This window comes from Ochotona curzoniae, unplaced genomic scaffold (genome assembly GCF_017591425.1).
Source record: "Ochotona curzoniae isolate NIBS_2020 unplaced genomic scaffold, NIBS_Ocur_1.0 patch260, whole genome shotgun sequence".
Lineage (NCBI taxonomy): Eukaryota > Metazoa > Chordata > Mammalia > Lagomorpha > Ochotonidae > Ochotona > Ochotona curzoniae.
In genome coordinates, this window is record NW_024466818.1 from 375935 (window position 1) to 401003 (window position 25069).

A 25069-nucleotide genomic window follows, 5' to 3' on the forward strand; every position below is an offset into this window, starting at 1 on the left:
GCGGCCCGACTCCGCCTCTCCCTCCTCCTCCTCCTCCTGCCATTTCCGGCCGTCGGTTTTTAGGCCTCCTGGGAAATGGAGTGCTTCTGCTCAAGGCGACGGCGGAACTGGTAGTTGAGGCTTCTGGGAATTGGAGTCCACGGTGGTTGCGAGCGCCTGGACGGCTAGCTGGCTGGCTGGTTGGCTGGTTGGCTGGTTGGCTGGCTGGTGTCCGAACGTGGCCGGGGCAGCGAAGCTCCTGGGTTTTGGAGGTGGTGTGTTGCCCAGCTGAGGTTTGAGCGGAATCCCCGCTCCTTCTCATTTCGGACCCTGATTTTGTACCTCGTCTGGAGTGTTTCCACCCGTCGGAAGTCTGTCTCCCCCGTTGGTCCTATGCAGTCTCTTAGGGGTCCTCATGGTGACCTAGCAGCTAACCCAGGAGCGCGCTCCCCACCCTCTCGTCTTCCGCCGCAGTCATGCTGGGCTCTGGCTTCTCGCCCTCAGGTGGTCAAGGCAAAACCCCATCATGTAGGAAGACCCCAAACTTCTGCCGTGGGGGGCGCTAAGGGGGAGCAGCGTGCCCCACGCACAGGTCCCTCAGAGGCGTCCAGCTGGCTCCAGCGCCCCCGCCGCCTGAGGTCTGTGTCCTCGCAGTCCCGCAGGGGGCGCCCCAGGCCGAGCGCGCCGCCCTCGGGGGAGGCGGGGGAGGGCGGAGGTAAGTTGGGGGTGGGGGGGGTGTCCCGGCTATAAAGCGTGGCCACCTCCCTCGGAGCCCTGGACTGCAGAGACCCCGGGCAGTCGGACCGGCGGGCGCCAGGGCACACTGGGGCTGTGCCCGCCGAGAGACCTGAAGCGCTCGGTTCCCCACCCCCCCAGGGGTGGGAGCTGCGGGTGGGGTGGGGGGCGGGCAGGTGGGGGTGCAAGCCCGGGGGATGCTGGGCTCAGTGAAGATGGAGGCCCATGACCTGGCGGAGTGGAGCTACTACCCAGAGGCTGGTGAGGTGTGTGTCCTTGGCGGGAAGTGGGAGTGCGGGGGGGTGGGGGGCGCGCAGGTAACGGGGCACTGGGCTTCCATCGGGGGAGGGGTTCACCGGCAAGGTGTGCGCCAAAAAGCAGCCGGGGTATCTGGTTTAGGGAACTGGGTAACTAGGGGTGCGGAGACCAGGTGTGAGGGTCAGGCTACCAGGGGATGGGGGAGGTGTCGGGGATGAGGCAGGCGAACATGGGGTTGGAGCTGGCGGCCAGGCACGGGCACGGCTAGCTGGAAGGGGAGAGCCTCGTGATGGGGACCCCCGCTCCTGCTTCTCGGGATCTGTGCGAATACAGATGAACAAAGCAAGAAGAAAAGTGAAGTTCCAAAGCGGGAGAGGACTCAGAAACGGAGAGGGGCGCGCACCATTTAGGGAAGCCTTGAACTGGGGGAACTGTGGAGGGCGGGAGCCAGATTAAGGTTCTTGGATGGGGCTGGCCTACGAAAGGGTCAGGAGTAGGGGCTGGTGTTCGGAGTTAAGACCTGGGGTGCCTGGAGCCCAAGCTTCTGAAAGAGCAGGTGACTTAGAGTTGGGGGTCGGGTTGTTGGGCTTCTGCGTGTGCCCCGTGCCTGCTCCATGAGCCCTTCCAAGTGGCGGGGGCAGTTTTGGAGTTCTCAATACCCCAGCCCTGGTAGCCTCGCGGGACTCAACTCCCCACCCAGCCCCTTGTCAGCCCAGACCTTCCTGAGGGTAGTGGGTGGTGCGGATCCGAACCCCTCAACTACCATAGCCCTGGCTGCAGGCTTGAGCTTGTGCCAGGTAGGGCTGGGGGAGGTGGGGGTGAAAGTTTGTGGGTCTAAGTGGGGGGGGAGGGGATGGACAAAGGCCTTATCCTCTGAGGAGCCACAATTAGATGGTCTCAGCGGGTTGGAAACTGTCAGGTACAACTCCTGGGTCCCCCAGGCTGGTGGGGCTTGGCAAGGTGCCCAGGAGAGGCCAGTCCTGGGTCTGGCTGGGGAGGTGTGAGGTGCGTGTGGCGGACGGAGAGGTGGCAGCTGGCCGGGTGCGCTGGAGGGGGCGGGCAGAGGTGAGGGCTGGCGGTGGAGCTCCTAGGTCGGGAATGACTCCTTGCAAAGCTCAAAGCCTGGTTGGGGGGTGGGACGGGGGTTTAGGACACGATTTTGGGGTAAGCCAAGTCTAAATCTATGGGAGTTTTTTTGTTTGTTTTGAGAGGAGAGCATATCCAATAACTAGACTAGGCTGGAGTCATGGTCTATTGGAGCACAGACTGAATGGAGCCTGGGGTAGGGGACTGTGTGTGGCAGTTGTGTCTGATATTGAGGGACAGTCAGCTCTGGCAGGGGGCACATAGGGGGTGAGATGGTTTAGGCAATCCTAAGGGCTTCTCCTGCAAATGGCAGAAAAATATTTGTAGTGAAGCCAGCCACTGGGGACCGAGAGGGTCCCCAGACTATCCCCTCCATACCGTACCCTCCTGCTGGGGTGGCAGGGACACCCCGAGGCAAACTCGGGTGGGGGCAAGAGTCCCCCAGCTGCTGTCAGGGTCTCACCTGGTCTGGCTGCTGTCCCATTATAGAGCTGGGAAAGTTGAAGCTCGCCACCACCATCCCTGGGGTCCCAAGGAAGGTCTGGGACTTAGACTGAACTTGTGGCTTCAACTATCTCTCCATGCTCCTAGGCACACCCATCTGCCCAGGACAATAAGGAAATGAAAGAGGAGAAATTGCTGCCTCTCAGGTGGGGGTGCAGGTCCCCCCTGGGCTTTTGCTCCCCTCCCAGCCCCACCCTGGAGGGGGAGATCCGGTTCAGACCCGGACATCAGGGGTTCGTCCCATCCCCGGGGCGTGGGAAAGCCTGGGTGTGGGTCCGAGGTCAGACATCCAGAAGGACTTCCTGGTGGGCTGAGAGCCAGGGCAGGTGAGCTGGGGTCCCTGTCTGTCTGACTTAGTTCTTTCTTATTTGGGGGATGGGGCAGAAACAGCCCGTGGGACAAGGGGAGCAGCTGTGGTTCCAAGTTCAATGGGAGACACTTCTAGAGAGGTGGAGAGAGACAGACAGGCTGAAGGGGAGGGAGGTGGGGACAGGAGAGGAGTGGACAGAGATGGAGGGGGAGACAGCAGGGGGGAAAGGGGAGGAGGGGGAGAGGGAGACAAAGGTTGTCCAGAAATTTAGACAAGAATGGAAAGAGTGACCTGGGCTACCTGCCACCTGTCCTTGGCCCCCACCTGTAGGTGTTTGCAGACAGGAGACAAGACCCTCTCCAGCTGTGAAGCCGCCTCACCATGGGGGCTCCAGCCAGAGGGTAGAGCAGAGCCCTGGACCTGGGAGGGCAGGGCAGGTGGAGCAGTAGGGAGAGGTGAGAAGACCAGAGGGGCAGGACAGGTGGATTTATGTCCAGCCAGCGACCTCCGGGCCTCGCTTACCTCGCCTGCTGGACTGTCAGCCGCACGACCCCCGACGGGCAACTCCCCTGTGTGTCCTCAGCTCCACGTCACGGCGCAGTCTGAGCCGGCCAGTCTACCTGGATTCACAGTCCCAACGACCTCCCTGGGCCTCAAGCTCACCGAGCTGTGAAATGGACAGCTCAAGGCACGGGGACAAGGATTAAAGAAGTGTCAGGGCTCTGATGGAGTGACAGACCTGAGAATTCTCCCCAGAGAATTATTTTGAGGGCAGTTTCTGAATTTCATGGAATGTCACTCTGTTTCTGTTGGTATAGAAAGAAATACTGGGGCTGACACCATAGCTGAACTGGGTTATACTTCATCTTGAAGTGCTGGTATCCCATATGGATGCTGGTTTGTGTCCTGGCGGCTGCACCATTTTCGATCCAACTCCCTGCCTGTGGCCTAGGAAAGCAGTGGAGAATGGACCAAGTCCTTGGGACCCTGCACCCGTGTAGGAGACCCAAAGGAGGCTCCTGGCTCCTGGCTTCTGATCAGCTCAGCTCTGGCCATTGCTGCTCCTTGGGGAGTGAATCAGCAGATGGAAGATCTCCCTTTCTGTCCTCCTTTCTATAAAATGGCCTTTCCAATAAAAAAATAATAAACTTTAAAAGAAAAATACTGCTGCTGACAGAGCTTAGCTTCGTAGAGATGGAGAAATTATTTATATTAACTTAAAGTGTGTCTTTTGATATGTAAACAGTAATCTTATAACTTAAGCTAGATGGTGAGCTACACACATAAAGATTATGACGAGTTTATAATAACTCTTATTTCTTTGGAAATAATAATTATTCCCAATGGATTGATTCCCAATGGATTGATTTATTTCAAAGATGGAAATATAGAGAGACAGAGAAGGAGAGCTTCCATGTCCTGATTCAGTCCCCAGGTGACTACAATGGGCAGAGCTGGACCAGGGCATAGCCAGGAGCCAGCAGCTTCATCTGGATCCCCCACATGGGTGACATCCTCTTCCACTCTCCCAGGAGCGTTAACAGGGAACTGGATCAGTGGAGCAGTTGGGACACAAACGGGCACCCATGAGGCAGATGAGTCCCATTTGATGGCTTACCACACGTGCCACAGCCCGGCAGCTCTAATAACGGTCAGAACTTTGGTTACCATGAGCTTGTCTGGCAAGTCCTGTTCTGAAGCATTGTTGTGACCACTTCATGGGGATGGAAGTTACACCTCCACCTTATTTGAAGTCAAAACAGAAGCTTCCAAACATGTATCAACTCATTTAAAAAGAGCAATTTACTTCTGGAAATAGGTAATTTATTAAAATAGATTCCAGAGACTTTAATGAGAAGATTTACATTTTTAAGGATGTATTTATTTGTATTGGAAAGGCAGATCAGAATTGCAAAGAGAGACAGAAAGATCCTCCATCTGCTGATTCACTCACTAAGTGGCAGCAACGGCCAGGGCTGAGCCAATGCGATCCGAAGCCAGGAGCCAGGAGCTTCTGCCAAGTCTCCCATGCAGGTGCAGGGTTCCAAGGCTTTGGTCCACCCTTGACTGCTTTCCCAGGCCACAAGCAGAGAGCTGGATGGGAAGTGGAGCAGCTGGGATAAAAACCTGTACCCTTAAAGGTTTCCAGCACTTAGAGGTAGAAGATTAGCTAGTTGAGCTATCGTGTCAACCCCAAGAAGATTTACATTTTCAAGAATTGTTCTTTTATTAGAAAGGCAGAGAAAGAACCTACCTAGTGCTTCATTCCTAAGATGTCACAGGGCCAGGGCCGCCGGCATCAGGGGCCAAGAGCCAGGGACTTCATCTAGCCTTCCTGTAACGCCCCCCCACCCCCCGTACCACATGGGTGGCAGGGACCCAGACTCCTGCTCCTCCTCTGTTGCTGCCAGGTGACGCTGAAATCAGGAGGCAGGGCCAGGGCCGAGGCACAGGCCCCCTGGGCTGGCACTCGGGGCACTTGCTGCCAGGGAACGTTTTTTTGCAGCTCCGATGTGGCTCAGCAGAAGACTGGGCAAGGCTCAGCGTCTCTGACCAACTCACCCGTACACTCAGAAAGAGTGGAAAAAAAAAAAAGGGCTGACGCTATCCTAGCCTAATTGGGAGACAACTGTGACATGATGGACACCCTGAAAGTGTTTCAGGGACTCCTTAAGGCATCTGGGATGGCACTCGGAGCATCGTCAACCGTGCCCCATGGCAGAGGGGACGGGAAGGCAGAGCAGACCAAGGGAGGGGTAGAGGAGGGCGGGTCACAGAGGGGGCGCACAAAGAGCCCCACTGACCGCTCCCCGTGTTTCTCTTCTGTACCCACAGGTTTACTCTCCTGTGACCCCCGTGCCCACCATGGCCCCCCTCAACTCCTACATGACCCTGAACTCTCTGAGTTCTCCCTACCCACCCGGTGGACTCCCAGCCTCACCACTGCCCTCAGGCCCCCTGGCACCCGCAGCGCCCTCCGCACCTCTGGGGCCCACCTTCCCGGGCCTGGCCACAGGCAGTGGCAGTGGCGGCGGAGGAGGTGGTGGCAGCTCTGTGGCATACGGGGGCAGCCCTGGCTCAGGAATGGTGCACGGGAAGGAGCTGCCCAAAGGGTACCACCGGCGGCCCCTGGCACACGCCAAGCCACCCTATTCCTACATCTCGCTCATCACCATGGCCATCCAGCAGGCGCCGGGCAAGATGCTGACGCTGAGCGAGATCTACCAGTGGATCATGGACCTCTTTCCTTATTACCGGGAGAATCAGCAGCGCTGGCAAAACTCCATCCGCCACTCGCTCTCCTTCAACGACTGCTTCGTCAAGGTGGCGCGCTCCCCAGACAAGCCGGGCAAAGGCTCCTACTGGGCCCTGCACCCCAGCTCCGGCAACATGTTCGAGAATGGCTGCTACCTGCGCCGCCAGAAGCGCTTCAAGCTGGAGGAGAAGGCCAAGAAAGGCACCCCTGGCAGTGCTGCCTCTTCCACCACCGCGGCCAGGAACGGCCCTAGCTCCACTGCCTCGGCAGCCACTGGGCCTGTGGCTGCTGCTGCTGCTCCAGCCATCGCCTCACCACCCCATCCCCAGCCTCCACCCGCTGAGCCTGAGGCCCACGCGGGTGGCAGTGAAGACGTGGGGGCTCTGGACTGCGGCTCACCAGCTCCCTCCACGCCCTACTTTGGCGGCCTGGAGCTCCCAGGGGATTTGAAGCTAGACACACCTTACAACTTCAACCACCCCTTCTCCATCAACAACCTCATGTCGGAACAAACGTCGGCACCTCCCAAGCTGGACGTGGGGTTTGGGGGCTATGGGGCTGAAGCTGCGGAGCACGGGGTCTATTACCAAGGCCTTTACTCCCGCTCTCTGCTCAACGCCTCCTAGCAGGGCGTGGGTACCAGAAAGCGGTGGTGGGATTCGGTCCAAGGTCATTGCCAGTTGGTGTCCGTGGACGTCATGTTGGTCTGGGGTGGGAGTGGGGGGATGTGGTGGCAGCGATCGCCACCATGGACACACAGGTGGACCTGTGTGGGGGCAGGGGTGGGTTCCCTGAAATCGGCCACATGGATTAAGGTCACAGGTCTGTTTGTCAGGGTGGCACTTGGGGTGGCAGCTGACCTCATGGGTGGGATGGACATCCCACATCCGGGACATTTTCTTTAGTCTCCAGCCCAGTTAGGGCTGTGGTGGCTCTTTGTTTTTTTGGATGGGAGGGCGTTGTACTTCGTGGCACCCCATCCTGCCACATCTCTTCTGGTTTGGCCGTTTGTTGGGGGCAGTGCTTGGGTGGCCCAGTGACACCAGGTTGGCACTGTCATGTGGCAGTAGAATGGCAAAGAGAAGACGCCATCCTGTCCCGCATGCTGGTTCCAGAAAACCCACACGGGGCTGGCTGGAGTGCCGGCTGGTTCTGGTGGAGTCTGATTGTTGCCTGGCTGTGGCTGTATTTGACCATTAAAGCACCTTTGTTGCCCCTCTCTGAACTCGTTATGTCTCTTCCCCGGCCCCCAGCCTCAGGACTGCTGCTGGCCCCATGCCTGCATTTCTGCTCTCTGTCCAGCCCCCTTCCCTTCCAGCCCCAAGGGCTGGCTGCCTCTGGGGGGAGGGGCTGGACCCAGCATGGACCTGACCTTTGGCTCTCTCGGCTGTCCCTGACCCCAAGGACAGTTTGTTCATAGATAGCAGCCCCCACAGGGGCAGTGGCGGCAGCGGGGGTGGCCCCTGAGGTGACGAAGGTCCTTACCTCCGCTTGCCAGGCACGCACACCTCTCTGTAGCTGTAGGACTCCGGGAACCGAGAGCAGCTGCACGTTTTTTGGGTTGAGCTGTGGAGGAGGGAAATGGACAGATGTGGGCGGAAAGGGGGGAGAGGAAGTGTTGAGTTGGAATTGGCCACTTCATGTGTACGTGAGTGTATATGTGTGTGTAATGTACCTGTGCTCACATAAGTGTAAGTGTGCGATAACCTCTGTTTTTTGGGGGGGGAGTGGGGCTTCTGGGGACCAGCAGATGTTTATTTCAAAGAAAATAAGGGGAACACAGTGCAATGGCTCAGTAGCTAAAACCTGCCCTCGCACGTGCCAGGATCCCATATGGGTGCCTGTTTGTGTCCCAGCTGCTCCACTTCCCATCCAGCTCCCTGCTTGTGGCCTGGGAAAGCAGTGGAGGACGGCCCAAAGCCTTGGGACTCTATCTGCAGGAGAGACCCAGAAGAAGCTACTAGCTCCTGGCTTCGGATCAGCTCAACTCTGGCTGTGACAGCCATTTGGGGAGTGAACCAGCAGATGGAAGATCTTCCTGTCTCCCCTTCTCTCTGTAAATCTGCCTTTCCAATAAAAATAAATAAAGCGTAGAATAGCAACCCAACGAGAAGCAAGGGTGTGTGTGTTGGCATGGTGGTTGAGCATCCTGCAGTTAACTGTCCTGTCCTTCTGCCCCTGACCCCAGCTTCCTGCTGGTGTGCACCCCAGGAGTCAGCAGGTGATGGGGCTCCCGCCAGCCACGTGCAAGACCCAGATGGAGCTCCTGGCTTCTGGTTCCCAGCTGGCCCAGCTCCAGTTGTGGCGGGAGTGGACTGGTGGAAAGCTCTGCCTTTCATGTGAAACCATTCTTTACGTCTCTGCCTGTGCTTTGGGCGTGAGCCCCGGCATGTGAGGAAGGGTGGCCAGGGGATGGCGGGAGGGTGGACTGGGTCTCCCAGCACTCCAAGGGTGTGGCTGGGCACCTCCTCGGCCTGGCTTCCCTTCACACCCAGCATGGGGAAGGAGTGGGCCAGGGCTGGTGGCCAGGGCTGGCCTGAGAGTATGTCTTCCTCGCTGTGTATTTGCCTTAGCGCCTCTGCTCTCATTCATTCAGTGAGCCATTCAATCCTTGCAGGGTATCCAGCTGTGTGTGCCTGGGTCCCTGGGTCTCTGCTGCTGGCTGCTGGCTCCTGGGCCATGTGTCTCTTTCCCAATGGCCCCAGTGGCATCCGTCCCTCTGTCCTTCCCGCCCCCTCCACGGATCCCCGAGCTCCCGCCACCCCCAGTACCTGCCACCTCAAACCCTCTAATTTCTGTCTGTCCCTGTACCCGCCCCGCCCCCTGTGGCGCTGGCTTTCGGTCCCCCCCCCACCTCACCCCAGCCTGTGTCCCCGGCAGGCTGGGGGAATTCCTCCTAGATTCTGGAAAAAACAACTGGAGCGAGAGAAAGGCCTTCAGTCTCCCGGGCCCCCGCCCCCCTCCCTCGGCCTGGGGGTCTCTCCCGGAGTCGGCCCCGGGCCCGAAGCAGGAAACCCTGCGGTTTCTGGCTTCTCCCCGGCGGCCTCCGGATCTGGCCCCCGCCCCCCAGGCCAACAGCCCAAATATTATTCCGCGGGAGGAGCCGGCGGGCGGCGGGGCGGGCGGAGGCCGGCTCAAAGAGGCTTTCAGGGCGCTGTGCGGCCAAGCCCGGGGCTTCCTGTCCCCAGGCGCAGGCCCCAGGCCGCCCCAGGAGGGACCTCAGGTGGCCGGAGGAGGAGGGGCGGGGTGTTGTCCTAGGGTCCCTCGCGAGGGTGGAGCCCCACCGTCTGGCTCTCCGTGGTAGGGTGTCTGGTGGCTAGCTGGCGTGGGCAGGTGTGACCCCCCTACACACACACACTCCAGGGACAGCTGCTAACATCCAGCGTGGAAAAGTACCACAGGAGATGCACAGACAGACTGGAGCATGGCAGCCGTCGGGGCTGGAGGGATGGAGAGAAGGGAGCATCCGGGAGACGGATCTGTGTGTGGGTGGCAGGCGTCCAGCAGTGGGCAGGGGACTGTAAGCTGCTGCTGCTGATGGTGGTGGCCAATGGAAGCTACCAGGCCCTACCACCGACCTGCCTCAGGTGAGCTGCTGACCTAACTGGCTCCATCCATGCCTCTGTGGTTGGTAGACTGAGGCAGAGAGCGGATGTGAAGGATTGACAGTCCCACAGACTTGGCCCAGACTGGCCCAGACTGGCCCTCACCAACTGTGGGTGTCTGTAGGTGTGTGTCTATTTTTTTTTTTCTTTTTATTGGAAAGTCAGATTTACAGAGGAAAGACAGATCTTCCATCCACTTGTTCATTCCCGGAAGCAGGGAGCTGGAAGGGAAGTGGAGCAGCCGGGATACAAACTGATGCCCCTATGGGGATCCTGACGCACACAAGGCAAGAAGTTTAGCCATTTGGCTACCATGCCAGGCCCCCTGTGTGTGTATCTGTGCGTGTACCTGCCTGTGTGTCCCTGGCTTTCAGGGGTCTGTGGTCAGGTTCTCGGTCCGTCACCACCTGCTGTGTGCCACATGGAACAACAGGTCGGCCTGTCCCTGCGTGTGCCGCCATTGCTGTTTATGTCTCCGTCCCTCTAGGCTTGCCTATATCTGTCACTGTGTGTCACCGTGTCTGCCTCCTCACACCGTGTGTCACATCCCCCAGGTGTCAGCCCGCGTGTGTTACTCACCTCCCAGGCCACAGGTGGGCGTGGTGGGGCCCACTGGTGCCAAGGGCTGGGACCCAGCCGATCGTCGCCACCCTCGCCTACCCGGCCACCCGCCCACCGTGGCCCAGGCTGGGCGGCTGTTTGCAATGCCTTGCCCCAGGTAAACACTGAGCCGGAACCCGGGGCCACCTCCCTCACCTCTGCTCCCTGACCTGCCCCCACCCTCAGTCCCCAGCTCTGATGGTCTGGGATCTGTGGTCAGTCAGCTTCCCCCCGCCCGTCCGTGGTCTTCCCTGATGTCTCCTGCTAGACTGCTATTCTATGGTTCCTCTCTGTGTGGACAGGTCCTTGTCCCTGTCCCTGGCTGGGTGACTCAGCCCCCAGCCCCACACCCCTAGGGGCTGACTGCACGCACTTGTTCAGACGCCAGCAGACTCCTGTGACCCCCCCGACCCTGAGCCCGCTGCTGGATATATAAAGGGGACACGCACATATTATTTATATCTGTGCCCAGGGCCCAGGTCAGACACTAGGACCATTGTACAGCGGCTGCCCGCTGCCCGCCTGCTCGCCACTCCTCTCCCTCCGTCCCTGCTGCCTGCCTGCCCCCACCCCGCTCCAAAAGTTCCTGTGGGGCCTGCCAGCTTCCTCTGCCTGAGGTGTGAGTGGGCACCCGCCACGGGCGAGGCCGCCCGGGGGTAGGGGGGTGGGCAGATTTTTTTTTTCCGGCTCCTTGGGAAGCTTTCTGGGTGGGGAAGGTTCTGGAAGGAACGAGACAGTTTGGCTGGCCGGCTGTCTGTCTGTTTGCCTGTGCTGTCTCGGAGTGTCCCATGGGCTGGGTGGAGGGAGTGTGTGGGGAAGGGGGTGCTCAGCCAGCCTGCACCAGGCCCCAGGCCATCCCCAGGGGCGCCTCATATCCCTGACATCTGTCCTGGGTGGGTTCTCTTGCCATGCCTGCTTCGCCCAGCCCTTGACAAGTTCCCACCTGCTCCTATTCCTTCTCAGAACCTGGCACCCACCCCGTACTCCCGTCTCCCTAGGATGGCATGTCTTGCTAGTGGCCCCACTCACACCCCACGGCCTTCGCGCATACAGTTTGCACAGAGGTGCTGTCTAGCTCCCCATCTGCTCTCCGTCTCTGGGATGGTCAGCCTCCTTCTCCCACCCAGTGGCTGTCAGGTGTTGGGGTCTGTGTGTGGCCCCCCCCACCCGGGACAGCAGGTGTCACCTCCTGCTGTGCACTGAGCCCATCCCCCTGCGGACACCGAAGCAGAGGGCCAGGAGCCCGCGGGCGGTCTCGTCCTGCGCTGGCTGATGCTGGGGAGACACACACACAGGTGACCAGGCTGCCTCAGGCCTGTCCTCCTGGGGCTCACAGTCCAACCAGCTGCCAGGCAGCGATGGTGCGGGGGGGGGGGGGGGGGGAGTGCAGATCCTGAAGGGCACTTAATGCAGCCTGAGTCAGGGAGGGCTTCACGGAGGAGGTGGGGGACCAGCAGGCGTGCGCCATGCCCTGTGCCGACCCAGCTGTCTGCTTCCGGCCTTCTGTCGGAGAACACTGGCACCTCTCACTCAGCCTTGTTTTTGGAACTGCCCCCCCTCCACTCCTCATCTCCCAGGTTCTCCCCCTTTGGCCTGTGCCTCCTTCCCCGTGGGCTCAGCCCACTACATCTCTGTGCGAGGAGATTCCCAGATGAATGTGGGACGCCCTCCTCGGCCCCGGCCCCACCTGGCACTGGGGGAAGGGGCACCAGTCCAGCCCCCCACACCCACAGCGCTCAGGCCTTCTGCTGTGTTAATGGTTAACCCAACCTCTATCTAAAACACACACCAGCCAGGCTGGGGTTGACTCTCCTGCCCCCCACCCACCTACCAGCTGTTCTTAAAGGACCAGATGTTCTCCACGGCTGGAGCCCCCACTGGGGTGGAGGGAGCAGGTGTCCAGAGGACTGGGGCCCTGAGGTTTTGCAGGGGGTGGGGGGAGACCTGGCGTTTCTGCCTGCAGAGCCGAGACTGGGGCAGGCTTGGCGGAGAAGGGACACCCAGGCCCAGAGCGCTACCCTGCATCACCCTTGGGCTAGGTTTATCGCCTGCTGTATTTAATCAGGGGTGATTTTCCCAGCCCTGCCTAGAGCCCAGGCTGGCAGTGCCAGGGGGTAGCAGCACACCTGGGAGCCGATGGGACCTTCCCTGCCAGTGTGAGAACCGAACCCCCCCAAACACGGAGAAGCCCCAGGGGCCCTAACATGAGGGGTGAGGACGCATGGGCTGCAGGTGCGTGGGACAAACCCCTTCCCTGAACTGAGGACAAGGGCTGGTACCCAGGTTTCAGTCATCAGACACCTGGACTCTGGGGGCCCCTGGGCTATCGCTTTCCATCTGTCTGTCCACGCGCTGCCCTTGGCCGCTGGCATCTTGCCCTTCCCGGAACTCCACCTAGAGGGATCTGATGGTGGTAGAGGGAAGGTGGGAAGTGGGGGTGCTGGGCTCCTGGGTCTGCCCCCTCCCCTTAACCCTTGCGTTGCTGCATCACCCAAGTCCCGCCCCGTGACGCCCGCAAGCAGGAAGTCCTGGTTAATGATCAATCATGGGGACAGGTGCGGGACAAGGCCGAGCACATCAAGGCGGCCGCGGGGGGCGGGGTGGCTGTGCAGAGCCTTCTACCTGGTGTCAGGGCAGCTGCCGAGGGGGATGGGGGGGAGGCTTGTCCTTCGACATTAAAGCCAGGAGCCCAGCCAGCTCGCTTCTAGGTACCCTGCCGCGTTACCGCGTTAGAGGCAAATGTCCCCTTTCCCAGGACAGCCCTTCTCCGCCAGCGAGCACCGACCACCCGTCCCTTCTAGGGAGCCTCTCACGACCTAACTCCCCGACCCCATGGGGCGCAGAGTCCCCTCTCCCGAATGCAGGTGGACACAGTGACCTGCTCGCGAAGGGCAGCCTGCCGCTGAGCGTGGCTGTGGCTCCTACGCCAACGCCGGCCCTCGGTTCTGCCATCTGCACGACGGGCTGGTGGCGGGACCGGGCGACCCGTCCAGCCAGGGCCACGAGCGCCACCTGGAGGCCGCGCTCCGCACAGCCACCGCCCCGCGCCTGCAGGACCGCCCCGGTCCCACAGGGGGCGCAGCGCTCACACGACCAAGGGACCAAGAAGGAGGAAAAAAAAAAAAAAACAAAACCATCTTTCGTTTTATTGAATGAGGAAAAAAAGGTAAGGGGAGGGAGGGAGGGGAGAAAATGCCTTTTGCTTCGTTTATAAAGAGCAGAGTTCTCGGGACGTCTCTTTCCCAACTACAAGCCAAGCCAAGCCAAGGAGGGGCGGGGATGGGGAGGGGGCCGGGGACCCTCCCAGCGCCCCTCGGACAGGAGCCACAAGCCTTCTACCCCCACCCACAATGCATCTACCCCGGGGGACCCGCGTGGACCAGGGGAGGGGTATGTACAACACGTGGGGTGGCACCGGGCTGGGTGGGGGAGGGAATAATTTATCCGCAGCGGGCGGCGGGGCGGGGGGCGCAGGGACGGCAGCGGCCTAGGGGTCCCGTTCCTTCTTCACCTTGATGTCTCCGGCGAGGATGGTGGCGATCTCGCCCTGCATGAAGGCCCAGGGCACGGACGAGCCCACCAGCGGGCACTTGTCCCCGCTCGGGCAGTACACCTCGCCCGCCGGGCCCTGGGCCTTGATGAACTCCCGCGAGCAGGGGAAGCAGAACTTGTGTCCGGGCACCGAGGGGCACTGGACGAAGTGGGTGTCTTCGAGGCGCTCCCGGCACAGGGTGCAGCACAGCGGGGCGCCGGGGGTCGCCCCCGGGGTGGTGCCGCCGCCCCCGCCGCCGCCCGTGCCCACCGCCTCGGCCCCGGCCGTCGGGCTGACCTCGGCCTCCCCGTTGCGGGCCACCAGGCGGTGCTGGCCGGGGGGCTGCGCGGTGGAGGAGGCTGCGGGGCTGGCCCCTCCGGCCCGCACGGGGCCCCCGCTGGGGTCCTTGGGCGAGTGACCCAGGGCTTCGGCCACATTCTTGAGGGCGGCGATGGGAGACGGCACGCCGGGGGTCTCGGCCGAGTAGGGACCCCCGGGGGCCACCCAGTGCCGCTGCTGCTGCTCCTCCGTGGTCAGCTTGCCGGCCGCCTCGCCGCCTTCGGGCTCGGGGGACGCCTTGCGCCGGCGCGGCGTGGGCGCCAGGTTGCGGGATGGCGCTCGCGGGGGTGGCCCGCACAGGGCGGCGGGCGTGCTGGGCTCCGGGTACTGCTGGGGCAAGGCCTCGGCCGGGGCCGGCTCGCGGAAACTGCGCACGCCGTCGGTGAGCAGCTCGCCCAGCTGGCGCCACTCGCCCGAGCCGTGCCGTCGCTCGTATTCCAGGTACTTGAAGCCGGAGGAGGCGAGCGCCTTGCCCGGTTCCCGCAGGGCGTCGTGGAACATCTGGCGCGCCACGGCCAGGACCCCCGCGTACACGTTGCCGGAACCGCACGGGTACTCGGTGAACAGCTTGAGCTCGAACTCGTAGCCCGGGGGGCGGGCCGTGGCGTCGAAGGCGAAGACGCGCCCCACCAGGCCGTGATCCTTCTTGAAGCGCACGTTGAACGGGGCGCAGGCGGACAGTGCCAGCAGCTGCTCGCGCACGGCTTTGGGGCGCCCGTGCCACTCCTCCGCTCGGCCCCGCATGGCCTCGTTCAGTTCGGCCAGACAGTCCGCGTTCCTCTGTTGTTTCTCTTTCTCAAAATCGGAACCGAAGAGTGGACGGGCAGGGCTCAAACCCGGGGCCAGCGTCAGGCCTCGACCTCCTAAGCCGGACACGGCGGCGGCCAGCAGCCCGGGGGGCATCAAGCCGGGCATGGAGCTCAGCAGCGCCCTGCGCGCCCCTTCCACCACCGCCTCTTCGCGGCCCAGCCCGTTGGCCAGGCGGGACCCCAGGGTGTACTCCAGGGCCGGCGAGGGCAGCGGGAGGCGGCCCGAGGAAGTGGCCCTGTCATAGCGGTCCTGGCCGGAGGAGACGCCGCCGCCGCCGCCGCCGCCACCTCCGCCTGCCGCGCCTCCCGCGCCTCCTGCACCTCCAGCTCCGCCAGCGCCGCCGGCACCGCCCCCCGTGCCCGCACCGGCCCCCGACGGCTGCGGCTGAGCCTGCGGGGGAGGTGGCAGCTGGGGTCCCTGGGCGGCGGCGGCGGCTGCGGCGGCGGCGGCGGCTGCAGCGGCGGCCAAGTCCTTGGTGGTCGGGTGTTTGAGGGCCGGGGGTCCCGGCGAGCGGCCCTCGGGGAGCACGTGGCTGCGCTTGAGCTGGCGCGCGGCGTCAATGAGCAGCTCGATGCGGTCGGCGCCCTCGTAGTTGACGCAGCCGCGGCACACGGCCTCGCTGAAGTCCCACACCATGGCCCACGGCATCTTGGGCAGGTCGCACAGGTAGCACCATTGGCGGCGGGACGCCTGCACGGACGCCATGGCCCCCTCGCGCGCGCGCCGCCGCCGCCTGCTGCTCCGCGGGCTCCTCCGGCTCCTCCGGCTCCTCCTCCGCCGGACCCCGCGCTCCAGCCGCCGCCGCGATCGCCTCTTCCCGCCGCTCCACAGTCCCGGCCTCCCCGCCGGATCTCAGGCCCGGCCCCCCTTCCCCGCCCCCCTGGGCCTGCGCCTTTTTTTTTTCCCCTCTCTCTCTCTCTCTCTTCTTTCCCCTTCCTTCCTCCTTCTCCTCACGCCCGTTTCCTTTGCAACAGGCAGGCAGACGCACGCCGGCGGCTCCGCCCGGTCCCGGAGCCCAGCCGAGGCGCCCCGCACGGGCCCCGCCGCCTCAGGCTCCCGCCGCCGCCGCCGCCGCCGCTGCAACGGCCGCCGCCACCGCCTCCTTCTGCCCCAGAGGCCGCTTCGCAGGGAAAGTTACATAACGCGCCGGCAAAGCCTTCTGGGAAATGTAGTCCCGCCGGGGCCGGCTCTTAAAGGGGCCGGCGGTGGTTGGTCGCCTACTCGGTGCGCGACGCTGCCCGCATCGTCCGGGCTGGACCGGGGTGCGTGTGCCGGGCTGGACCGGGCTGTGTGCGCGCGCGCACGGGCAAGGTGACGGCCACCCCGAGGCGCTAGCCTTGTGCAGGACGTGCTGCCATCAGAGGAGCCTGCACACTCAGACCCCGAGCGCGGGCACTCGCCGCGCGCTCTGCTGGGGCAGCTTTTGCGCACCCGGACGGCGCTCCCTGGGCCTCAGTTTCCCCGCCCTTCCCCAAGCGGGCCAATGACGGGCTGCGCGACGGGGCGGCGGCGCGGCCAGGCCCTGATTGGACGGCCTCGAGCTGCAGGGATGGGGGAGCCGGACCTGGCTCGCCCCCCGCAGGCTGCCGCTGGGCCAGGCCGCTGCCGAAGCACGGGAAGGTCTGAGCGCGTCCGAACCGCCGCTGCCCGAGTTTCAGACCAAGGAGGGAAGCGTGGCTCCACGGACGCTCTGGCTTCCAAGGGGTTAACACCGCGGGCCACTCGCCGCCTCCTCCTCCCAGCGCACTACAACTCCCAAAATGCCCCGCGGGTCGGGCGGTGACGCACTTCCGTCGCCCGGGAGGCTGGGGGCGGCCTTCCTGAATCTCGCCGTCTTCCGCCCCCCCATCACCTCTCAGTCACTTAATGGGGGGCCCTTAAGGGACGGTCAGAAGCACGGGCGCCCCGATTTGAGGGACGGGGATTTAGAGGAGGGGGCTGCTGAGAAGGGCAAGCGCCACATCTCCCCCTTCCCTTCAGCTTGCGGGCTTACTTCCTGGTAGGCCCAGCCAGCTTGAGGGAAGCCCCCCCAAGCCCGGGTCCCTGTTTTCTCTCTCGGGGTGTAGGCAGTGATGGCTAGTCGGCTTCGAGGGAGGGAAAAACCCCATTTAAATGTCGCCTGTGACGGGGGGGGGGATGCCCTGTGCCATTCTTTGGCAGATGTTATGGGTGTCCGGCAGGATTAAGACGGCAGGTGAGCTGGATGGATATAAGGTCTCCGCTTTGGGGGCAAAAATTTGGGGCGACTGAGGCCCAATCTGGAAATGGGAGCGGAAGTTGCATTTACATTTTTTTTGTATTTTTAAATCACTGCCATGGCGGGTGTGTCAAGAAATGCTTTCCATGGAACTATACTCCTTGGGAGCTGGGGACGGCCGCCCCAATTGCTGTCTCCATAGGGCCATGCTAAGAATGAGCAACCTGGGGCCCAGAGACGAGGCTGCAGCAGGATCTGTGCTGAGTCCGAATCGGTGGCCATCTACTTTGTTAGCAGCCCCTCTCGCCTTTAGTGTCCCAACACTCACATGAGGCTCAGAGTCCTGCCTTCCACGGAGACAGGCTCATTTCCAGACATTATTATAACCAAGAGCCAAGGAATATTCAGGGAGGTTGGAAGAGGCCTTCCCCATGGTAGTTGGAGGGCAGGATCCCAGGACTTGCTGCCAAGGTGAGGTTTGCAGCTAAAGGATGGGTAATGCTTAAAATTCTGTGTGAACACAGGACTTAAGCAGGAAAACTACCTCCTCCCGCCTCCCGCTTCCAGGGGCTGCGGCTTGGCCCCGAACCTCGACCGACTGTACAAAAAAATAGGTTTATTGATATCTCGTCATTACTGAGAGAGGGATGAGGGGTGCAGCTCTGCAGGTGAGGGCAGCGAGTCCACCTCCTCCCCACCTCTCGCTGTCGCCACCCACATTTAGGTTTGTCTAGCAAGGTCCACCCTTTCCAAAGGCTGGGATGGATGGGGGGCGAGCTCCTCACGGGTCAGGTCTCTTCAAGTCACGAACAGGACATGTTGGGGAAGGGGCTGTGTGCAGACCCGCAGGAGTCCTCGCCCACCCCCCATGCGCAGGGCAGCGCGGGGTGGGTGTGGGGGGAATAAATGAACAGAAAATTGTTGATGGCTTTTTCAGGGTTGCGGGGAGGCAGCCAGGCAGACAGCAGTATAAAGGGGGGGCTAGAGGACAGCCTGGCGGCGAACCCCCCGCCCCACCTCCAGGAGAATCAGGCACTAACTAGCACAAGGGCTGGGGGCGCTCGGCCCCGCGCCCGCGCCAAGCTGGGGACCAAGGGGGATGCAGGCAGAGCAGCAAAATGAACCTTAAGGCGATTTCCATCGGCCCCGCCTCTTCCGCGTGGGGAAACCTTTTCGCCTCTTGTGTGGGGGCGAGTCGTGGGGAGGCAGGGTTGCTTGGGGCGGCCGGGGTGCCCCTTCCTCGCTCCTGGGGGCGATGATCACCCCCCGGTTCGCCACGACGGCTCCGTCCACTACAGCAGCCACCACGGACACGGGCTCCGGGCTGAGCTCCACCTTGGGGGCAGGCGGGGGCAGGACAGGCCCAGGAGGGGGTGGGGGCGGCGGGGACGGCAGCGGAGGCGGTGGCAGTGGAGGTGAGGCCCGTGGCTCCCCTGGGGTTCCCGGCAGGAGGGGCAGCAGGGCACTGAGAGCCTCGCTCAGTTTGGCCAGTCCCTGCCGCAGGGTGTCCGCCAGCTCCCGGATGGCACTGGCGGTTTCCTGCTGAGCTCGCAGGAAGTCCAGTGAGGGTTCTGGGTTGGAGGACATGGATGGAGGCCTCGGAGGTGGCGAGAGTGCCACTTGTGCAGGTGCTGCGGGTGGCAGTGGAGGAGGGGCCGAGGGGGGTGGAGACAAGGCCAGCCGGGGCAGCTGGACGGGCTGGGGGGCTGCAGAGGGTGGGCACTCACGCTCCTTGGGCCGTGGGCAGCCCCCTTCCTGGGCATGGCTGGATGGAGGCCGGGCCCAGGGCTGCGGACTGCTGGAGCCACCCTTGCCGTGGGCTGGAGCTTCTGAAGAGACACAAGGGGGGGGGGGGAGTGAGGTGTGCAATGCACAGAATGCTGTCTGTCTTAGCTAGTAGCTGCAACCAGGCAGAGCTCCAAGGCATGGAGCCCTCAGCCCCTGCTGCTGCCCAGGATGTACTAGCTGGGACTGGAGCTCCCAGCTCCCCAGGATGGGATGTGGCCATCCCCTTTTCCATCTGAGCCACCCCAACTCCTGCAGCATCCCTTTCAAACCCAAGTGCCATCACACCTGGGGTCAGAAGTCCCACAGCACACCTGGCTTTCTACCCAGGGGCCAGCATAAGCCTGGGGGTCTAGGTCAGCTATAGGGAGACACGGCCTGGGAGGTCCTGTGCTGGGCCAGGCAGGGACCCCAGCTCACTCAGGACATTGTGGAAGCACCTGCCCCCACACCTCTGGGGTCTCATCCCTGGCTCCTGGGCAGGGGCGGTGGGCTGGCTACAAGTGCTGGGGGATCTTCTTAGAAGCCCTCTGCACCTGGCACAGCAAGATCTGGAGACACCTGTATTCCCGGGCCACAGAGAGATTAGGGACCTCCCTTCTGCCCCTCTGTGCCATGCACCTGTTGTTTCACACGCTGGGATTCTTCTCACTCCTCACCCCCCACCCCAGTGCCCACTGGCCTGGGTGAGCTCATATTTCGCTTGGGCCACATTAGATCACCCCGTCTTTTCTCAAAGCCTGCAGCCTGGGAGGTGGCCGGGATGGCCCAAGGGGCTGGGTTTCCTTGCTCACCCACATGGGAAACCTAGATGGAATTCCTAATTTCCGGCCTCCCTCCCTACCTTCCTGCCACTGTGGATATTTGGAGAGTGAACCAGTGGGTGGAAATGTTTTTTTTTCCATGTAAAAGCATCCACCCAGGTCCTGTCTACCAGCATCCAGCTGGTAGGGTGGGAGGTGGTGGACCTGAGAGTAACTAGAATAAACAGGTCCTGGATACTTGGCCCAGTCAGGCCTTAAACTCAGCTGGTGTCAACACCCTGAGGCCTTGCAACCATCTCCTGGGGTGGGCACTGTCCTCACCAGCCCATTCCACAGATGAGGTGACTTGAGGCCCAAAGAGAACATCACAGACCCAAAACACAGAGGATGCACTGGAACCCAGGCTGGCTCCACAACCCAGGCTGTGTGACTACGACCTAGCGGGGGTGCCAGGCCAGGAGAGGGCACGGAGGTGGTGGTGTCTTCCTTATAAGGGGCATGGGCATTGCAGCCACTAGACAGTTTTGTTTTTGTTTCTTTTTTCTAGCCAACTGGATTAAAAAGGAACAGAAATAGGCCCAGTTGTCACATCCACGGGCCTTCTGGCAGTCGCAGGTTGAGCTGGGGCCTCCAGTTTCCACATCTGTAAACGGTGCCTGTGAGCATGGGATTGAATGGAAGCCAAAACAGCTTCTCTCCCTGCCCTGGAGAGGCACCCCAGGTTCTGGGGCTCAGGGCAGCATGCGGCAAGTTCTCCATGTCCTTTCTGACTTTATACTAGTATCACCAGAAACGTCCAGTCCTTGGCTGTGGCCCCAGTATGTGTCCTGATAGCTCAGGCCACTCCAGGACCCATGCTTTAACCTCCCGCTGGAGCAGGGGCCCTCTGAACCTCTGGCATCCTGGGTCAGTTGCAGAGGGCTCTATCTGAGGATGCCCCCAGGGCCTTTGCACCTGCCGGTTCAGACAGCAAAGGCCCACCTTGATGGTTTCATATGCCCCTCAGTGCCTCTCCAGTGCCCCAAGTCCTGACCTTGACTCAATCCTCCATGACTGACCGCTCTCTGGCATCCCTCCTGTAACGTCCAGCCCAGTGGCTAAGCGGCCTGGCCCGGGAGCCAGACACACACCTGCGTTCTGGTCCTCACCTTGTTACTGGCTGTGTGACCTTGAGTGATCTGTGTGCTTTCACTGTCTCCCTTCCTCCTCAGCACCTCGCCATAACACTTAGATAAAACTCAGACCCCATCTCTAGGCCTCAAAGACAGTTCAGTAGGGTCTGGCTTTAGCCCACCCACCACCCTTGCTGCTGCACTCCCCACCCCCACCTGCCCTAGGGCTTCCTCTCCTGTGTTTCACAGGCTCCCCCTCCAGGAAGCCCTCAGGGACCTCCCTGGACTGTATCAGACAGCCAAGCCCGGACCTGTCCACTCCAGTTATACCAGTCTTCCTACCAGACTTGACCCCAGGACCACCTAACATGCTGCGCTACTGGAATACCCCCACCCCACTCAAGGCTGAGTAGCTGTGACCTTGACAAAGTTACCAAACCTCCAGAAGTCTGATTTACAAAATGGTGAACCTGGCAGGTGCCACCAGCACCAGTAATTCTATCAAGCCCTGGAAACTGAATACTCAGGGAGCACCCACCATTCGCCCCTGTGAACTCAGGGCATCTCCACTGCCACCCCGGGGAATGTAGGGGCTGTTCTTGTGGTCATCTGACCGATCCGGAAAGATTGTGCGGACCATACCCGGGTAGCAAAGTTGCGGGCTCAGGCTGCCTTCCTCCAGAACCACGCACGACCCCCCGCCCCACGCAGAGTTCCACGCCCCTGAAGGAGGTGGGGGCTACTTCGCAGATGCAAAATGGGAACCCAACCCGCAGGGCTTTGGACCCCGCGAGCCCGCAAATTCCGGGGTCCAAAGGCGCAGCGACTCACCTGCTCGCCGCTCCTCCCTGCGGCTGTCCGACAGCGCATAGCGAGAAGCGACGGCGCCGGCGCCGGGTGCGGTCGGCTGCGGGGACGCAGTCGCCGCCGCCGCCGCCAACGCTGACGCCGCCGCGGGCTCCTCCTCAATTCCTGGCCCCGTGACGCCGGGTCCCAGAATGGCAAAAATGGTCTCTTCCTCCGCGGAGAAGGCGTCCTCGGCGGCGGGCCCGGTGCCTTGCGTGGAGTGCGGCACGCGGGCCAGCTTCTCCTTGGTGCGCCGCTTGAAGTCGTTCCAGCGCTTTTGCACCTCCTGGCCGGTGCGCTTCCAGCTGCTGATGCCGTTGATCTTGGCGGCGATGCCGTCCCACACGCGACGCCGCTCGGCCACACTCACCCGACGGCTCTGCGCGCCGTACAGCTGCGGGTAGTGAGCGCGCACCTCCCGGATCAGGATCTGGTTCTCCTCGAAGGAGAAGCGCGGCTTGCGCAGCCGGGTGGTCTCTTCCGCTTCGCCGGTCGTTGCCGCCACCGCCGCCGCCGAGGCCATGACGCCCCCCGACGCGACCGACCGGCCGCCTGGCGCATGGGACGAAGGGGGGGCGCCGGCGCTGCGGGCAAAGGGGCGCACGGTGCTGGCCGGGGGTGGGGGCGCTCGGTGTCCCCCGCCTAGGCCGCCCCGCGTGGACGTGGGCTCCCACTAGGGTACCGCGGCAGGGGTGAAGGTTGGGGGCTGCCAAAGGCACCTAGATATCAGCTGGCCCGGGCTGAGCGCTCACTTCGCGCTTGGCGCGCTGCGGTGCCCCACCGAGGAGTTGATGGAAATTGGGGGGGAGGGTCTGGAGGGATGGAGGGAAAGTGGAAGGAGACGCGGCGGCTCCAGGAGTTAGAGGAGAACGGGGGACACTGGGGAACGGGGGGTGGGGGTGGAGGAAGTCTCGGGGTTAAGGGGGCGCCCAAGGGGCGATGCAGCAAAGCGAGGATCTGGAGCAGCCGGGCGCTCTGGGGGCGCCGCTAGCACCTGGGCACGGCCCCGCGAGGGCATGACCACGAGTCGTGCAGAGTGCCATGGGGGTCCGCAGCGGGCCCGGCCCGGTCCAACCCCAAGGGCTTGGGGAGTGTGGGGGGCTCTGGGAGAGGGTGCGGAGATTTTGAGGGGAGCTCTGTGGGCATAACGGGTTTGGGGAGGTGGTCCAGGATCTGAAGGGGACGATGGAGGCGGTACGGGTGACTGCAGGAGGAGGAGGGATCGTGGAGGGTGGGGACCGAGTCGGGCCCGCGCGGGGTCACTCACCGGCGCCGCCGCAGCCCCCGCTAGCCCGTGGGTCGGGGCTCGCTTCTGCGGCCTCTTCCCCCCAGCCCCCCAGCCCCCGCCTCCCTCTCCCTCCCCTCTCGGGGCCCCGCCCCCGGCCGCCCCGAGAGCCAAGGCGCACGCGCGCCCGCAGCCTGTGGGCCCCGACGCCCTCCCTGCCCGGAGTTGCTTTCCCACCTTGCCCAACACGGCGCAAGCGCACAGGGGCCCTCCCGGGGCTCCCCCACCCCCAGCAGGCTATAACTGCGCAGCCGCAAGTTTAGCGCTGCCTCTGCCCGGCACCACCGTGCTCGGCCGTGCGCATGCGCTCGCCACCTGCTGTGGTACCCGAGAGTCGGGGTCTGCGCAGAGGAGGAAGGAGAGATGGATGCTGAAGGGGAACATTAGGGCGAAGCAAGCGGCATTCCTGCCTTTTAGACACTCTTCCAGTACTTTCAGATCTCCTTTTGGATAAAGGAGAAAAGGAGGCGCTTCGTCTCCATGACAACCGCGTGCGGGGGCGGGGGAGGAATTTGGGGAGACCTGAGGAAGCTGCCTGGGGCACCCTGGGGATATCCCACCCTGGGCGGATGCAGTAACTATAGCAACCTATCCACCTGCCAATCATGTCCGGGGACCCCCCTGTCCTCACCTTGACGTCATGGCTCAGGGAGGGGACGGAGATGGGAGTTTCTGAAGGGAGCAGGGGCTGTAGGGGGAGGTGGGGAGGGCGGACCTGGTGCAGGCAGGGCTTTCAGCGAATGCGTGGAGACGGAGACAGGAAGCTGGAACGCGGGTTGGATGGACCGAATGGCAGTTGGGTCCGGTTGGGCTATTTCCTGTTTAGCATCCTGCAGGAGTCCTCAAGGTTATTTCATGCGTGGTGCTCCATTCGTCAAAAAAAAAAAAAAAAAAAAGTGCCCACAAGGCACACACTTTTTAGGGGGCCAGACAGACTGCAAATAATGTCTAGGTGGGAGAGGTAGCTGTGATGATGGAAAATGAGATTAGGAAGATGGTGGTGCCCGCCAGTAATTTCACCGTTGAGTGGCTGGTGGGGAAGGGGACGGGAAGGAGGGAGGTGTTGCCAGGGCCAAATGTATGGAGGCAGGAATGTGTGGGGGCTGCAGATGGAAACTTGGGGAGAGAGTAGGCTGGAGGTGGGGTCAGACGATACAGCGTCAATTGAGAAGGAGCGGTGCCTGTTGCTCAGTGGACCCCCCACCCCACCCCAGAAAACAAACTCTGAAGATTCAAGTCCCACATCCAGCACACCTCCGTGGGACCCTGTTAGGAAATCCGGTCCATGGAGATGGGACTGGTGAAGATGGGGGTGCATAGTGTCCCTATACGAGGAGGAGTGACAGCCCCGTGAGATGGCAGCTGGGAGCCAGCACCTCTGGGAAAGGCCAAGAGGGATCCAGCCTTGGCTGCCCAGGCAGCTGAGGCCCAGCCCAGCCCTTCCACTTCCCAGCTGTAGGACCGAGGGAGACCTGTTTTTCTTTCACAGGGAAGCACTCCACTTGTGGCCCTGTGTGGTGGGAGCTGGAGATCTGCAGGAGGCAGCCAGGGAGGGGTTGGCCCCAGGGGGCATGTGGGTTGAGGTCAGTGCCAGGACCCAATGTGCTCTGTGCCTGGGAGAAGGCTGGGGAGGCTCCCCAGCTGTGGGGAGCCAGGTGTGGGCCAAGGCAGGGGGTCAGAGGGCAGGGGCCCTGGGAGGGGAGCCTCGGAGGAAAGGTTCTCTATGCATCTTTTCCCAATGTAGGTCTTTTTGTTTTAAAGATTCTTTGTTGTTGCCGTTGTTGTTGTTGTTGTTGTTGTTGTTGTTGTTGTTGGAAATGCAGGTTTATAGAGAAAAGCTACAAAGGCCTTTTGCCTGGTGATTCGCTCCCCAAGGTTCACAAACAGCCAGAACTGAGCTGATCTGAAGTCAGGAGCTTCTTTTGTTATCTCCCGTGTGGGTGCAGGGTCCCAAGGCTTTGGGCCATCTTCCACTGCTTTCCCAGGCTACTGGATGGGAAGTGGAGCAGCTCAGACATGAACCAGTGCCCACCTGGGATCCTGGTGCATGTAAGGCGAGGATTTAG

General features: G+C 62.2%; 3 protein-coding genes across 4 annotated transcripts; 1 reads left to right on the top strand and 2 right to left on the bottom strand.

Moving 5' to 3' along the window:
* Nucleotides 1-911: 911 nt before the first annotated feature.
* On the top strand, nt 912-6754 carry FOXA3 (forkhead box A3). Its single transcript, XM_040996280.1, has 2 exons — nt 912-980; nt 5708-6754. The coding sequence occupies exons 1-2, from the start codon at nt 912-914 to the stop codon at nt 6752-6754; spliced, it is 1116 nt and encodes a 371-aa protein (XP_040852214.1).
* Nucleotides 6755-13267: 6513 nt separating this feature from the next.
* LOC121166897 (interferon regulatory factor 2-binding protein 1-like) lies at nt 13268-15759 on the bottom strand. 2 transcript variants are annotated; one of them, XM_040996226.1, is made up of 2 exons: nt 15380-15759; nt 13268-15301 (listed from the first exon to the last, which is right to left on the bottom strand). In XM_040996226.1, the coding sequence occupies exons 1-2, from the start codon at nt 15717-15719 to the stop codon at nt 13821-13823; spliced, it is 1821 nt and encodes a 606-aa protein (XP_040852160.1). In that variant the 5' UTR covers nt 15720-15759; the 3' UTR covers nt 13268-13820. The 2 variants fall into 2 exon arrangements, with proteins under 2 accessions (XP_040852160.1, XP_040852161.1); XM_040996227.1 differs by having other exon boundaries at nt 13268-15263; nt 15360-15759.
* A 2079-nt stretch (nt 15760-17838) lies between these two features.
* On the bottom strand, nt 17839-22241 carry LOC121166907 (Myb related transcription factor, partner of profilin). Its single transcript, XM_040996243.1, has 2 exons — nt 21704-22241; nt 17839-19040 (listed from the first exon to the last, which is right to left on the bottom strand). The coding sequence occupies exons 1-2, from the start codon at nt 22239-22241 to the stop codon at nt 18337-18339; spliced, it is 1242 nt and encodes a 413-aa protein (XP_040852177.1). The 3' UTR covers nt 17839-18336.
* Between the last annotated feature and the right edge of the window lie 2828 nt (nt 22242-25069).

Coding starts and splice junctions, on each gene's coding strand:
- LOC121166897 (XM_040996226.1), bottom strand. CDS start 15,719: ATGGCGTCCGTGCAGGCGTCCCGCCGCCAATGGTGCTACCTGTGCGAC. Junction 15,302..15,379: donor GCCGCAGCCGTCGGGGGCCG/GTGCGGGCACGG, acceptor CGGCAGGCGGAG/GTGGCGGCGGCGGCGGCGGC.
- FOXA3 (XM_040996280.1), top strand. CDS start 912: ATGCTGGGCTCAGTGAAGATGGAGGCCCATGACCTGGCGGAGTGGAGC. Junction 981..5,707: donor ACTACCCAGAGGCTGGTGAG/GTGTGTGTCCTT, acceptor CTGTACCCACAG/GTTTACTCTCCTGTGACCCC.
- LOC121166907 (XM_040996243.1), bottom strand. CDS start 22,241: ATGGCCTCGGCGGCGGCGGTGGCGGCAACGACCGGCGAAGCGGAAGAG. Junction 19,041..21,703: donor CAGGGAGGAGCGGCGAGCAG/GTGAGTCGCTGC, acceptor GTGTCTCTTCAG/AAGCTCCAGCCCACGGCAAG.